The sequence below is a fragment of the Cryptotermes secundus genome, unplaced genomic scaffold, assembly GCF_002891405.2.
Source record: "Cryptotermes secundus unplaced genomic scaffold, Csec_1.0 scaffold314, whole genome shotgun sequence".
NCBI lineage: Eukaryota > Metazoa > Arthropoda > Insecta > Blattodea > Kalotermitidae > Cryptotermes > Cryptotermes secundus.
This window is the reverse complement of record NW_019718273.1, coordinates 1113381-1128721: the sequence shown is the minus strand read 5'-3', so window position 1 is coordinate 1128721 and position 15341 is coordinate 1113381. Positions and strand designations below refer to the sequence as shown.

General features: G+C 41.6%; 1 protein-coding gene across 1 annotated transcript in view; it reads left to right on the top strand.

The window, feature by feature from the left end:
* The window catches only part of LOC111874249 (zinc finger protein basonuclin-2), a gene marked incomplete at its 5' end in the record, with an annotated part of 469906 nt that overhangs the window by 127221 nt on the left and 327344 nt on the right, over positions 1-15341 (top strand). The window contains 1 exon segment of the mRNA XM_023869631.2: positions 7310-7412. Coding sequence (XP_023725399.2) covers positions 7310-7412 — 103 coding nt within the window.

The window sequence follows — 15341 nt, the reverse complement described above, 5'->3', positions numbered from 1 at the left end:
TGTAAAGTAGCAAAATCATTATCAGGGTAGCGGCTTTGCAAAAACATGAAAGAAATTCAGTTCAGAGTAAGAAAAGAGATACCACTTTTCATAACGAGGATATAATTTTAAAACTCAGTATAGTCACGTTTCTCTGTCACAGAACACTTCGAGAATGTTCACGTTTCTTACACCCGCAGTCCAACGTTTTGTTCACGATTTTGTTCGGTCACGATTTCTACGGAAGCGATTCGCATTACATACTCCGTTCCATACTGTCTAATGGACACACTGCAGATTACAGACCCTTCTGATCAGACCCCCCGCTCATCGCTCCCATAATTCCATCTCTGCGGTAACCGATCTCTCGAGGCGAGCTGTTTCCCACTCCAGTATCCAGCTGAGAGAAGACTATGAAATTGCTGTCTGTAAATGTTAGAGTGGTGCTGTATGGAAACATAAACTGCTATTTTCTTTTTAGTTTTCTCTTCTCCACAGCGTCTAAACCGACTTTGGGGCCCACCCAGGCCTTTACTCAACTGAGCCAATCACTTCAATCCAGTGCCGAGGTCAAGAATGACGGAGCTATACATCCACTCCCTAATATGTCTTCATGACATTAATTAATTAATTAATTAATTAACCCTATGAAAATTTATCCATTTTATCTCTGAGTGAGCAATATTAAAATGGTTGGGATGGGATGGTATGGATTGGTTTTATTTGGCTCAGGATATGGACCAATGAAGGGTGAACACGGTAATGAACCTTCGGGTTCCATAAAATGCTGGGAAATTCTTGAGTAGCTGCAGATTTGGCTTCTCCTCAAGAAGGGCTCAGCTCCATAAGTAAGTAAGTAGGTATCTTGTTTCCAACCAGTGTCAGAATCACTAAATATTGTAGTTGAATCAATTAGCAATTACAGTTTAGCTTTTATACACAGAATTTCATTTCAATTTAAAAAGTGCAAGTCACAATTGAACTTAAATTTGAGATTATAAATACGCCTTAAGTTGAGAGTCTCTATTTAAAACAGGTTAGATTACTGAGAAACCAGGAAACACCCAGATGACTATTCCGTACTTCAAACTTCGATTGAAATTATCCATGTGTATAATTAATTAAGCAATTAACAATATGCCATGAAGACGTGTGGGGAAGAAACGTATGACTTCACCATTCTTGTCCCCGGCAGTAGATGGAGCTGAGCGGTCAACTTCACTCCTCAGCCGCTTTACTTCATGGGAAAGGGCCGCCGGTACCCACTGGGTTAGAGGCTGAGGCTGGGTGGACCCCAGTGCCGGTAGGGAAACCGCAGAAAATAGAAAAATTTCTTACCCGGCCTTCCAGCCTTAGCCCATTTATCGCAATTGAGAACATTTTTAGACTAATTCATAATTACATATACAAAAGTAGATTTTATTTACATAACGTATATACAAATAATTTTCGATACACATTTTTCCTCTAGTGTTAAAAATTTATTAATTTTTATGTGTGACTAAGAAACTAACGAAAATTTATCTTAAAACAAAAGAGACCGACAGATTCCGAAAAGGTACACAGCTCTGTCAGACAACAAAAGTCAGCAAGTCAGATTACTGGAAATAATTTTATGTTGAAATGTTGATTACAGTGTTCGTTGTGTTTAGATCGAAGCTGTACTCAATCAGTCCTCTTAGGGTTATAACTAACAATAATTCATGATATTAGTTCCTTGCCACATTTCAACACCCAGTGGCCTGACTGTCACTCTCAAAGTATTCTCTCATCTCTGTCTGTAGCATTAGACTAGATTTTGCAATTCCTTCACAAGAAGGCACAACACCAGAATCTGCAGAATATAAATAGAATTACGAAAATAATTTAATATTTCATGTCAATTATATATTGCTATCATTCAGTTCAGAACCTTATATTCTCTCGCCTTCCGTCTAGAAAGATAAAGATTAAAGTTATAAAAATATTATTTTTCCTATGGTTCTATCTTGGTATTGAATTTGGTGCCTGACATCTAGGGAAGAAGGTAATTGAGAACAGGGTGCTGAAGAAAGTATTTGGACAGAAGAAGGATGAAATGGTAGGAGGCTGGAGAAAATTGCATAATGAGAGCTTCATAATTTGTACTCTTTGCTACGTACTTATAATTAGATTGATCAAGTCAAGGAGGATGAAATGGGCAAGGCATGTAGCATGCATGGAGAGAAGAGGAATGCACATAGGGCTTTTGTGGGAAAACCAGAAAGAAAGAGATCACTAGGAAAATCTGTACTTAGATGCGATGATAATATTAAAATTGTTCTCAGAGAAAGAATGTGTTATAGTAAAGACTGGAGTCATCTAGCTTAAGAAGTAATTAGTGGGGTGGTATTGTGAACACGGTAATGAACCTTCTGGTTTCAAAATATTTTGGGAAATTCCTTGAGTAAGTGAGCAACTGCTGGCTTCTGAAGGAGGACTCGGTCCATTGGTGTTAATTGCTTTGTTTGTTTGTATGTTAGTCAGCCATTTCTCGGCATTTACCTGGAGGGAGTCTGAAAACCGTGAAGAAATTCAATCAGGGTAGTGAGTGACTCAGTCGAGATTCGAGCCAAACACCTCCGGAACAGACGTCAAAATCGTTACCCTTTGAGCCAGTTAGCATGATGACAGTCAGATAAACTCTGAATATATAATAACTGTAATATCATCAGAGGTTATTCAGAAACTCCTAACATTTCGTTCCCATTTCCGAAGGTACATGGTCAGACCATCATCAGACATAAAATTCCGTTGGACAAATGAACATTTATCTGTTTTATTTAAGGCTTATTCTCTTCAGGCACGGCTGGTTCAATCCCAATGCAAATGCATCACCTGCCTCAGGCTATGGACTGTCGAACTATCGAGCCTTCCAACTTTCTGCAGTGACTGCTTCGCTTTGTCTTCCTCGCTTCCTATCACTTCCCGCCTCTCCTCTCCCCGTCCTGCAGCAAACTAAAAGCCTCGGGGGGTCAATATTTACAGATGACGCGTAATAAAAATTCACGGTCTTTTAAAATCCATGTCAAATATATTCAAATTGGGCTCGTTAAGGGCTCCCCGTGGTAACATTGAGGTTGACTCCAATTTCCCTGACATAAAACAATGGCTGTATGTTTTCCGTGGCGCAAAAATAAAGAGGGGTTACGTGGGGTCTCTAGAGGGGCTGCCCTGGTCCTAAGTATCTATTGCATGTAGAACGCACCACCGTGCAGGTTATCTCTGCACAGGATGATCCGCAAATCTCTCCAGTATCAAGGTCTTCACGTAGGTTCCATAGGCCAATATAGTCTTCTTGCTAGAGGACTACTCCACTTGGCACTGTGGTGAACAATCCACAGGATCTTATATTCACTTTTCAATTTCTCTTTAACTTTTTAGACTATTTTCTTTATTTAAAAAAAATAAAGTTGGCTTATAAGGTCACCATGCTGTGTGTTTATCTATCTCCACTTACCAAATTTTGAACGCCTGAACGAACCTTTATAAATCTTTTTATGCATATCACGACACCTGAGCCCATGACAACTGCGTACTTCATGAATCCCTCCCATCAGTCTGTGCGTCTCAATGTTTATTCCTCCTATCATTTCTAGGCAAAGGCTCGATAGACTGTATCCCTTTTTCGATGTTAAGCAACGGCTCGGCAATATGTTCCCGCGACAAAGGATCATGTCCTATCAAAGGAGGATCTATGGGACTGTGTGTGTCCCCCTATTGCGATCCTTGTCATATCAAACGAAGAACATCTCGTGTACTTAGTTTCATGGAATGATCGATGACAAATAACATCTGCATCTTTGAAGAATGACAGTCCATATTTGTAATCTGATTTTAAAAAATTGTGTTCCATACATAAATTCTGGAGCGAATAGGCTGCTATGCGTGTGCGCAGTAACATAAGTAGGCCCTTTGGACATTGACGATAAAGAGCAAAATTTTTCAGCAGCTGTATTGTTGGTTCACAGCCACAATCTTACGAGATTAAAGGACAGAGGTCATTTACTGCCTAGATCACAGCAAAAAATTAATTTCTGAAAAACAGTACAATTCCGTGCTAAGTTGGTATATTACGTCATGAAATTTTCGTTGGAATGTTACAGAATATTATGAATTTCCAGCTGAACATTTGAATAGTGTCAGGTTTAGGGAGAGACCGCGGAATAAGCAGAGATTCGATGGTACCGGATACAACACGTGGACCGTTAAAAAGAAATAATTTAAACACGGCGATCAACACGAAATTTGCTGCCCTCTGGGATACGATTTCATGCAATGTAAGAAAGATGTAAATTTGTGCTTAATTGAGAATCGCGCCGTCTACACCTGCGCAGTATATTGCAGTGTGTGGCCATCTTTATATCTCGGCAAATTTGTCTCCATAGAAAAAGTCGGCGGTAAAATTAATGTGAGATATAGTTGTCCCTGTGCTTAAGTAATTAAGCACTACGCCATGAAGACGTATGGGGGAGTTGATGTATAGATCCACATTTTCTTGACTCCGTCACTAACGGGAGGTGAGTGATCAACTTCACGCCCCAGCTGCTTTACCCAAGGGAAAGAACCCCCGGTATCCATTGAACAGGAGGTTAGGTGGACCCCAGAGCCGGTCTAGATGAAGCGGAGAAAAGAAAAAATTATTGACTATACCGAGACTGGTACTCCGACCTCCTAGGTTGTCGAGCCCCTAGCGAGTCGCTATACCGAATGAGCTATCCATTACGTAGGAGGCTAGACGAGCCCCAGAGACCGTCTGGACATTACAGAGTATAGAAATAAGTCAGTTTTCTTAGCAGAGAATCGAACCCTGGTACTCTAGGCCGTCGTAATACAGACTGAACTATCCCAGCTCCTCGCGATGTCATGTTCACAGCAGAAATGCAGTTTATTTCATTGGTGAAAGAGAGAGTACAGCATAAGGAGGACGTATCGCAGGTTCATCCAAATGGCGATTGTTAATCAACTCAGAACAGTAATACACGTATATATCTCTGGCTCGGCAGTGTTTTGTTGGACTTGGTCGCTTTTTCGGTTTCTTAATCCTATACACAGTCAGTAGGACTCCTTGGACGGGGGATCAGCCCGTCGCAATGCTGCTACCTACACACAGAACACTATACACAGTCAGTAGGACTCCTTGGACGGGGGATCAGCCCGTCGCAATGCTGCTACCTACACACAGAACACTATACACAGTCAGTAGGACTCCTTGGACGGGGGATCAGCCCGTCGCAATGCTGCTACCTACACACAGAACACTATAAACAGTCAGTAGGACTCCTTGGACGGGGGATCAGCCCGTCGCAATGCTGCTACCTACACACAGAACAACACAAACACAGAATAAATGCACACAGAGATATCAATGCCCTGAGTGGAATTCGAACACACGATCCCTGATTTAGAGGGATCGAAGACAGTTCATGCTTTAGAACTCGCGGTCACTGTGACCGGCATATAGTAATGTATGCCTATGTACATATTATATACGTATATATTCTGAGTATATAAAAGTGATGAGTGACATTGGAACAATGGCTTCAGAAACAACAGTTGTCCGCTACTTAAAGGCTGTCAACGAAACGTAGCAACCCCGTGGATTTTAACCACCAATGGGCATATGTTTGCCAGAAGACACGATATCACATTCCAGAAGAAGATAATTCCCTGTAAAACATACGCCTGAATTATGTTCCTACATACCGTACTGACTCACCGTCTTCCTCTTTCGCGGTTACCACTTCCATCCCTGGTCCTCTAACTCTCTCATCTCAACATTTATCAGAGACAAAACCTTCAGACCATATTTATCTTCTCAGTTTTGTAGGTGTTACTATTTCTCTCAAGATTTTGCTTTTAGATGGGTTCGCTAAGTTTTAAACCTTCAGTTTATTATAAGCATATCTCAGTAACCTGCTTCATGGCCGCGCCATAGCTCAAGCGGTTAGTCGCTGGCTTGCCACAGCGGCGGCCCGGGTTCAAATCCCGGGTCTGGTCAAGTGGGATTTGTGGTGGGCAAAGTGGCGCTGGGGTAGGTTTTCTCCGAGTACTTCGGTTTCCCCTGCCAGTCTTCATTCCACCAAATTCTCCATCATCATAACCATCGGGGGCAGGTACAATAAGTCAATCAGTTGCAGCCGTGTCGAGTGGACCCAACTGGACTTCACCCCCCAATATGCGAATTAATTAATTAATCTGCTTCTTCTTTCTTTAGAGCAGAAATTACACTGTAAAATGGAAGCAGCGAGTGCTTCTAAAATTATATTATAAACTTAACATTTGTACATGGTAACATAATTAAGAAGACCAACATTTAAAATGTAGAACGAAACATGGCTAATGAACTCTGAGGTCATGCTAACACCGCTGCAAGTATTGACCGTCGTCCCGTTCTGTCTCCGAAGAATAAAGGAAAACATGTACGTCAATATATATTTGAAAACTAATTCTAAAGAAGGGCCAAGGGAAATACAAGGCGTAGGCCTGACTTTCTTTCGTCATCTTTCATCCATAACATACGCGACACTGACAAGCAGCGGGAGCGCAGGGGACATACATGCGTATTGGGGGGGGGNGGGGGGGTCGCGAAGTGGGGAGCATTGTTCGTGATCTTTTATTAGAATTGAACTCATCTTACATCCGTTCTGATAAAATGAGCTGGCAAGACTATTGACCCATGGGATCCTGGTGTGTCGTATTACGAATTACTTGATGTGTTCTCTGCGTTCTAAGGCAGCTAGCTGATAACAGAGGCGACTACTTTTAATAGTTGTTCATTCAACGGAACGAGAACATCTGAACACTAAACAGTCAATAGAAGCAGAAAAAAAAAAGATAGTATTTCTTTTATACAAATTGATTAATTAAAACACTGTTCTAACCGAAATAAGTATGTTAATGAACAATGCCATCTTCTGGGATGTGGCGCCGTGTAGATATTGTTAACCGACGTTTCGGAGTAACGTATAGCCTCCATCTTCAGGGTATAAACAAAAACTGTAAGCGAGGAACCAGTGTGAGCAGGTTTCTGCAGTCTGCAGCCACCTGCTCAAGCTGGTTCCTCGCTCGTGGATTTTTTCTTCTACCCAGAAGATTGAGGCGATACTTTCCTCCGAAACATCGGTTTACACAATATCTACACGGCGCTACATCAAAGAAGACGGCATTGTTCATAGTCACCACCGTGAAAACCTCAAATCTTACAAGTATGTTAACATTCATTCTATTCTTGTAGGACATACTCGTAGAAATTAACGACCCGCGAATATTTATATGTCCTAAATAAAATGACGTACTGGTTGCGTTACAGGCTATCCGTTGTACTGTGCCGAGCTGTTCCTGTGAGTGCTTCAGGCCAGGCAAGATGAACATTCGTTACTGCGACACATGCAACCATAGTTGGGTCCCGCATGGTAAGTACCTGCGCAGTGGCATGCGCAGTAACTTCAATATTAAAATTGTTACGAGCATGAGACGTGACGAAATCACTTAAAAAGCAAAACAATTTAGGTTTTAGCGAAATTACATATTCACAGTGCTTCTAACGCAAGGAATGGCACCTTCGTCTTCCTATTTTTAAGCCTACGCTTGACCTAATTCTCTGAATTACAATTCTGTGTTCCTTACGAAAAGCAATATATAAATTAAGGCCCATAGAAGAAAGTATTATTGTTCTACCAAGGCCAAAATCATACCGCTGTCAATTTATGGAAAGCGAGTGTCCAAAAAATATAAATGTACTCGTATTACCTGGTAGATTGTCAAATTATGACTACAAAGGGGAATACTGACACGATGTAGTCTGTTAGGGCCCCCATACACACACACAGTTGGGCCTCCAGTTCGGCCTGCACAGTTGAAGACTGAAAGGCAAAACTGACGTGTGTGGTGCTGCCGGCCGGCCAATCGTTTGGACTGTTGGCCTGTGGGAAACCCGTCAGTCCGTCAGTTCTGCCTGCAGGACCGTAGCACGTGACGTGTGTGACTCAGCATAATAGGCTGGAAGACAGTGATTGTGGCATGAAGCCTGCCGCTTTATCTGCGCGTGTATGGGGATGAAAGGGAGGGGGTAAACTGTCACAGTTTTGCCTGTAAGGTCGATCGAAAGGCCAAACTGTGTGTGTATGGGCCTTAGGAGATTATCTGACGTTTCGGGGGAATGGACAACCTTACATTCAGGAAAGAAGAGTGACCACGAAAAATGTGTTCTGGAGTGTGACGCCGAATAGTCTGGTAGAAGTTTACTGGCGTTTCATGGGAATATTACCTTAATCATCAGGATACAATAGCGATTATGGAAAATATTATCTTTCGAGATGTGATGCTGTCCAGTCTAGTACAATTTCATGTTCCACAGGAAAGCACTGCTCCCGTCTGCATGGTAGGTTAAAGAATAAAAAGAAAATCCTAAATGGCCAAAAAAGAGAATAACCAGTCATAGTAGGGTCAAGTGCCCTGCCAATACCGAGGTATCCCCCTCCCAATTCAGGAGATATTGAAACTATTTACCTCAGCAAACGACTATGGACTGGAGTGCTTCGAAGGGAGGTACCGAGATCCCACTTTTAAAATGACAATCAGACCAAATTTCTAAGTCGACATAGCCATGTCACATATCTGTATGCTGCAAGGCGTGAAGGAAGGGCCGCCAGCACTAATGAGGTGAATTGGTGGGAAAGGGGGAGGGGCAAGGGAACGAAGGCGCAGTCCGAAAGATGGACAAAACAATGTGCGTATACAGAGCCGCGCTTCTGTGACACAACCGGCCCAGTACTGGTCGCTTCCTGCAGTATTATCAGCCTTCTATTTGTTTCATAAAAACAAAATTATTATTTTATCTACCGGGATAAATTGATTCCCTTCAGAATTTCGTATTATTAATTAAAGAGCAAATAAATGACAATACTCAGTTAAGGCGTTAAAATGTAGACCAAATAATTACCTTCTGTATATGTAAAGCCGTGGGTCACGCCACATACCGGTCTTGAACATGACCTCTTACCGCACTACGCGATAACAAATGGCATTGCTAACGTTAACTGCTCGGGATGTTACGAGTAACAATTTCATACATTACACGCATTAAGCATATTCATTGTGATTCACTTGGGATGCAATTACATCCCATCATATTACACGTATATTAAATTACACTGAAAGTTGAGAGTTTTCCAGCTTGCAAATTCCACGGCTGAGGGCCGAAGACCAATTCACCTTTTGACCGGTGGCAGTAGTAAACCGTATTTCCGAGTGGGCATTGCTAGCACTTAGAAAACACGGATTTGGAATGAGGTGCCGATGGCATATACTGATTCTTCCGCAACAATTCCATGTCGCTTTAATGTGCGTGGCTGCCATATAGTGCATATTGGCAAGAACACGAGTAGATTTCTTTGTTTTCGCTCTATTACTTCGGCAGTAGGAAGTAGATGAAATAGACCTATTGCATTTGAATTTATACTACAGCTAGTTAGTGAAATATCTTTAATATTGTTTACACAGCTGTTACTTGGGAATGGGTCTACATGTCACAATATTTAAACTCTGAATATGATACAATGAAATTAAAGAACCAAGAGAACAAATTACGAAGTTCATTGAGGCAACGCGTCAAGGAGTGTAGGAAAGCGGAGTTAAGGTGCGGCCACACAGAGCGCTACGTACGCTATGTTCGCTATACAAACAGAAAAATATCTCCATTTATTGCCAATGTGACGGGCCACACAGACTTCCGTACGCTACGTACGCTACGTACGCTGTGTTCGCTATGTTCGCTGCGTCGCAGTGTGTTTGATTCTCGGCTATATTTTTAAAACGTCGCGCTGGTCGGGCATGCGCACTGGGCTCGCTTCCAGGTGTCAGCTGCGCACCTCAGTAATTCCCTACTCTGATTACAACACGTGTTACGTATCATTCAGCGCAGTATTCGCTTAGATGAAAATTACACTGGAGGAATTAATTGAAGAAGCAAGGAAGTATCCATGTTTGTGGAACAAAGGGTTAGAAGAATATCGGAACCAGAACATGCGGGATAATGCCTGGGACATGATTTCTGGAGAACTGAATACACCAGCCAATGTACAAACATTGTTCTTTTATCTATAAGTGAAGAACTTAAAATATTTTCATCAACCCCGTTCATTCGGAAATATTCTTTAAATTCAACTTCATCTTCACGTAACTGCTTTATCAGATGATGAAATTAACCAAACTTTGTTCTTCTTAAGTTCACGCCATGCACTCACTTCCTTTTACGTTTACACAAGGAAATTAACAGCAAAAGCTCATCTTCGGAATCATCGCTGCCCCCCCCCCCAAGGCACACTGTCGGCCAACATATCATTCAAGACTGAGCAGTTTCGTACCAAACATAGCTTTCTGTGTGGCCACGCGGTGTAGCGAACATAGCGTAAAGCTGTGTGTGGCAGCACCTTTAGTGTCTCACGCAGCGTAATTAGAGCTCAAGATTACACCCGAACACACACTACTACTTTCGTATATCTCCTCGTCAGCAGCGCTGTGTTCCCGTTATTTCGTAGGACTATACCTCATTGCAACATCCGCATCGCAGCTCCAATATTGTAATGAAGTCGTCTTGTCGACGCGGTCACGCCAAGTCACATATCCATTTCTTGATGAGAACATAATGAAAATTTATTGCTTTATTGTTCCTCCGCTGAAACAGCATAGCACCTCGTCCAGTGGAGCCAGGCATCCGTACGTTATAATATTTTGAGGGAATATAAATAAACTTCTTTAACATTCCAACTTCTTGAAAGAATGGGGTAATAGGTGTTTTATACGTCCCTGCTATTTTGAATCTTCATTGGTATTCATTGGGCACGCGGTTCAGGCACAATGCTACAAGCCGGAAGGCCGCGGATTCCATTTTTATCTTGGCCCCAGATGGGGCCTGACACAAAGGCTTTCCGACTGACCGTCGCTCATAACTTCGACTTTGACTTGGAAGTTAGAAGTCAGTCCAGGCCGGGAGCCAGCAACTGAAGGGAGTGCCTACTGAAGTCAGTGACCAACGTACGAGGATGACGTAAGATGGTCGCCACCCTGCAAGGACGAGAGCCCAGAAACAGAGGAAATTCTACCACTGAAGCCGTTACCAAGCAACGTAACTGGGAACACTACTCTGTGTGTGAGTGATCTGTGAAGTGTAGTCACGAGCTGTAAAATTGTCTAATAAATCCAGTAATCAATCCAAAACCCGCCTCTTGTCACTAAACACGTCACAATATTATAGACTATCACTATCTGTTGTTTATGATAATGCGCTAATTAAACTTTGACGTTACAAAATGTACCATCTTCATTTTAATGGTTATAATAACCTAAAATCTAGGTTTCCGACATCTGATGCCTGTCGTTTCATTTCTGGATCGTATTGTGTCTATCAGTAACTAGAATGGATATCGTTTAATGTTAAGATGACCGGCGGGTGAATTATAAAGGATTTGGAAGGACACGATTGTGGGCGAAACTAAGTAATATCCTTCCGTTTGTCTATAGGGACTAAGGAAAACCGCGGTGATCTCAGTGAAGGTTCAAACTCAGTACCTTCAGAATATGAGTCTAGGCCGTTATCATTATGCGGACATTTAGTTAACTAATTATTTAGTTACCTTGTGTCGTCCAAACCGTTACAACAAAAGCCTCGACCTTGTTGGCTGACACATTTAATAAGTGCCAGACATAAACTTCCATGCCCCGAGTGTAAGACGCCGAAAAAAATAAGCTCTAAAACTAAAGTTATCGCCTTGTTTAATTAGGAATCACGGCAGGAAGATACAGTTCCATGCATTCTTAACCTCGGCGTTAGATGGAGAGGAGTGATCAGTTTCGTCCCCCATCTGCTGACCCACCGGGGTGAGATCCCCATGTAGCCATTGGGTCGGACGCTGGTCGGGCTTCGTAGCCAGTCCCGACCATGCAGAGGAGAGAACAATGTTTTTTGTCTTGCTCAAAATGCCGTTACTTGAAACAAAATTGAATTCTTTCCACTCATTTAGCCGCATTATAAATTACAAGAAAGAGATATCATTCTTACAATAGACTCATTTATATACTTCCACATCTCGAATATATTATATGTATCAAGACATGTACTTTTCCCCGTATGTTAGCGTGTTTTTGGAAAAGCACGTCGAAATTCAGTCCAGAATCATTTATTCGTATCTCCGCCCTAAACCAGTTGTTATACTGTTCTTCATCGCTTCCATACCTTTATCTTCTTCACTCCTTTGTTCGTTAAGACAGTTCACTTGCAAGTTTAACTTCAAGATGGCACATTTTTGGGTAAAGTGCTGACATCTACCATAGGAGCTGCTACTCGTATGTTGTGAGGACCAGATAAATAACTAACAAACTCCATGGTGCTGAGTCCTTCTTGAGAAGCTGCCAGTCGCACATTGCACAAGAAATTCCTAATATTTTATGAAACTCAAAAGTTCATTACCATATTAACAGGAGCATTTCACTGGTCCCTATCGTGAGCCAGATGAATCCACTTCATATCAAACCGTCCTGTTCATCTATGATCTATTTCAACGTTATCCCCCAATCTTTCCTTCTGGCTTTCCCACCATAATCCTGTACGCATTCTATCTCGCCATTCATGCTACATGCCATTCCCATCTCATCCTCTATTACTTAAAGGTTCTAATTAAATTTTGCAAAGAGTACAAGTTATGAAGCTCCTCATTATGCAGTTTCCTCCAACCTCCTGTCACTTCATCTCTCTTTGGTCCAAATATTCTCCTCAACATCCTGTTCTCAAACACCCTCACTCTATGTTCCTCTCTTAATGTCAGAGACCAAGTTTCATACACGTACAAAACTACAGTGAGGACTGCAGAACATACAAAAATAGTCAAATAATAACGTAAGTAGGCATAAATCATCTCATGTTATGCGTATAGTTTAGAACCATAAGGTAGAAAGAGGAACAGACCGCGGAGGCCCATACATTTATGAGACGTCGAATTGTCCCACATCTTCTAGACCAGTGGTTCTCAACCTTTCTTTGCTCGTGGCCCACTTCTGACTTTCATTCAGTTCTGTGGCCCCCCACCCCTCATATTGTTTAATTATAATAAATGTAATATTGATTATTGATTTTATGACTGCCCTATTTCTAAATTTTTTGAAGATGTGGAAAATTTTAGAAGTCAATATTCAAAAAAATTACTTTGAAAGCCATTCTACTTCAAATAAATACAAAACTGCTGTAATCAATTGACAATATTTTTTCTTGTAGAGAGAGGGCATTCAAATTCTATTGAAAGCTAATAATTTATTTGTAATGAAAGTTCAAGTTATTATAAAATGTAATGCTTATTTGTCGAAAAATAGTGGCTGGAGTTTGTAACCTACCTACAAAGTAGGGAAGTGCCACAATAATAGAACTTGCGCAGAAAAATGTCTTCTTCCAAACACTTCGAATACTGAACTGAAGAACACCTGAAATTTACTGAAAAGGTGGCGGTAAAACTCATGAGAGGAGGGGAAGATATTTAGGAAAATAAAGGATAATTCGCTAGGGCTCTACCCGCTCTGAGAAGACGCTTACCTGTTTACCGGTACTTGGAATTCCCAGATCTAAGGTTGTGGTTTAAGTACAATAGGTTCTGTCCCACCTAAGTAAGGTACACAAAAACAAGGGACTGACCATTTGGCATTTTTATTTCTTTCTATATTATTAATAATTTCATTTTAGAACTGAAAATTTTTTGGTCCTTCATTTTTCCAAATTTTGCCTGCGGCCCCACAGAAATACGGCTTGGCCCACTGGGGGGCCATATGGCCCCCATTGAGAACCACTGTTCTAGACAATCTGCTCACAGATGGCAGTGAGGTTGTCAGTCTTACACGCCGGCTGCCCTTTACTCTACAGGAAGATTCCTGGTACTCATTTCTGTTAGAGGCTGAGTCAACCCCAGGGCTGGAAGGATTAGGCCACTTAAAGACATCCAATAACCTCATCGGGAATCGAAGCCGCGACCTTCTGGTCTGTAGCATAGTGCCTCAGCCAACTACACTACCGCGTGCCCCCATACAACCATAGAAGTGTTGAGTTGGTATGCATCGCTTCTGCTGTGTCTCGAATCCTACATAGAGGAGTGGGCCGCTTGAGACTTGCTTATATCCTGTGCGATACAAAGGCTCGAAATGGCGAAGGTAAACATGAAAGGAGCTACGGCAAGGCGTTCGGAAGAAACAAAATATGTAAAAGGAGAGAGACAGAGGCTGCAAAAGTTATCGATCATGTAAAATTTATTCATGGATGGATGAAGAAATGAAAAGAATAATAAAAACAAGGGGAAGTTCAAAAACATATCAATAACTCAGCTGAGTGTGGCAGTTCATTACAGGAGTTCCGAGTTCTACAGCTAGTGGCGAATACTCGATACAGAGAGAGAGACAGAGAGAATATGGTTGAAATGGGTGCGACGAAGAGGAATATAGTGCCTCCTCTCCATTACCATCGCAGTAGTGTGTGAGTTGGGTTGCATAACTTCATTGTCACCCGAATGAGTTCTTTCTTAAAAATTACAGCATAAGGTAACACGCGCATTCATTCCTGCCTTAAATTCAAAAGACAATCTGTGTAACGTTGCTTAAGGACATGTACTAAATGTTTATTGCGATTATATAATTCTTCAAGAGACCTCTGTCTCCGATATATGGTAAAAGTGAATTTGTCCCTGTGCTTAACTATTTAAGTACCACGCCAAGAAGACGTATGGTGTAGTGGAGGTATAGCTCTATTTTTTCGGACCTTGAGGGACTAGATGGAGTAGTCAACTTCACGCCTCGGCTACTTTACCCCCGGATATAAATTTCCCCATACTCATTGGGTAGAAGCCTTTATGGGCCCCAGAGCAGGTCTGAACGCTATGGAATAGAGAAAAATTTCTTGCCCCTACCTGGAAGAGAATTCCAGCTGTCAAACCCGATTTTTATACTGACTGAACTATCCCTACCCTTATTATTATTATTATTATTATTCCCTGGATTCATTATTAAGGGTTGTACTGATATATTTGTACCTATTCTGAAACACATCTTTAATCTAAGCTTATCTCAGCATAATTTTCCCTCCTTATGGAAGCAAGCAGCAATAGTCCCTGTTCACAAGAAAGGCAAAAGCACCTCTGTTAGCAACTATAGGCCTATATCCTTACTCAGTAATTTTTCTAAAATATTCGAATTTATTGTTCATGAACATGTTTCCCATTATCTAAAATCAAAAATTAGTCCTTATCAGCACGGCTTCTCTAAAACAAAATCCACAAGCACTAATTTGGTGACTTACATTGATTTTATCTCCC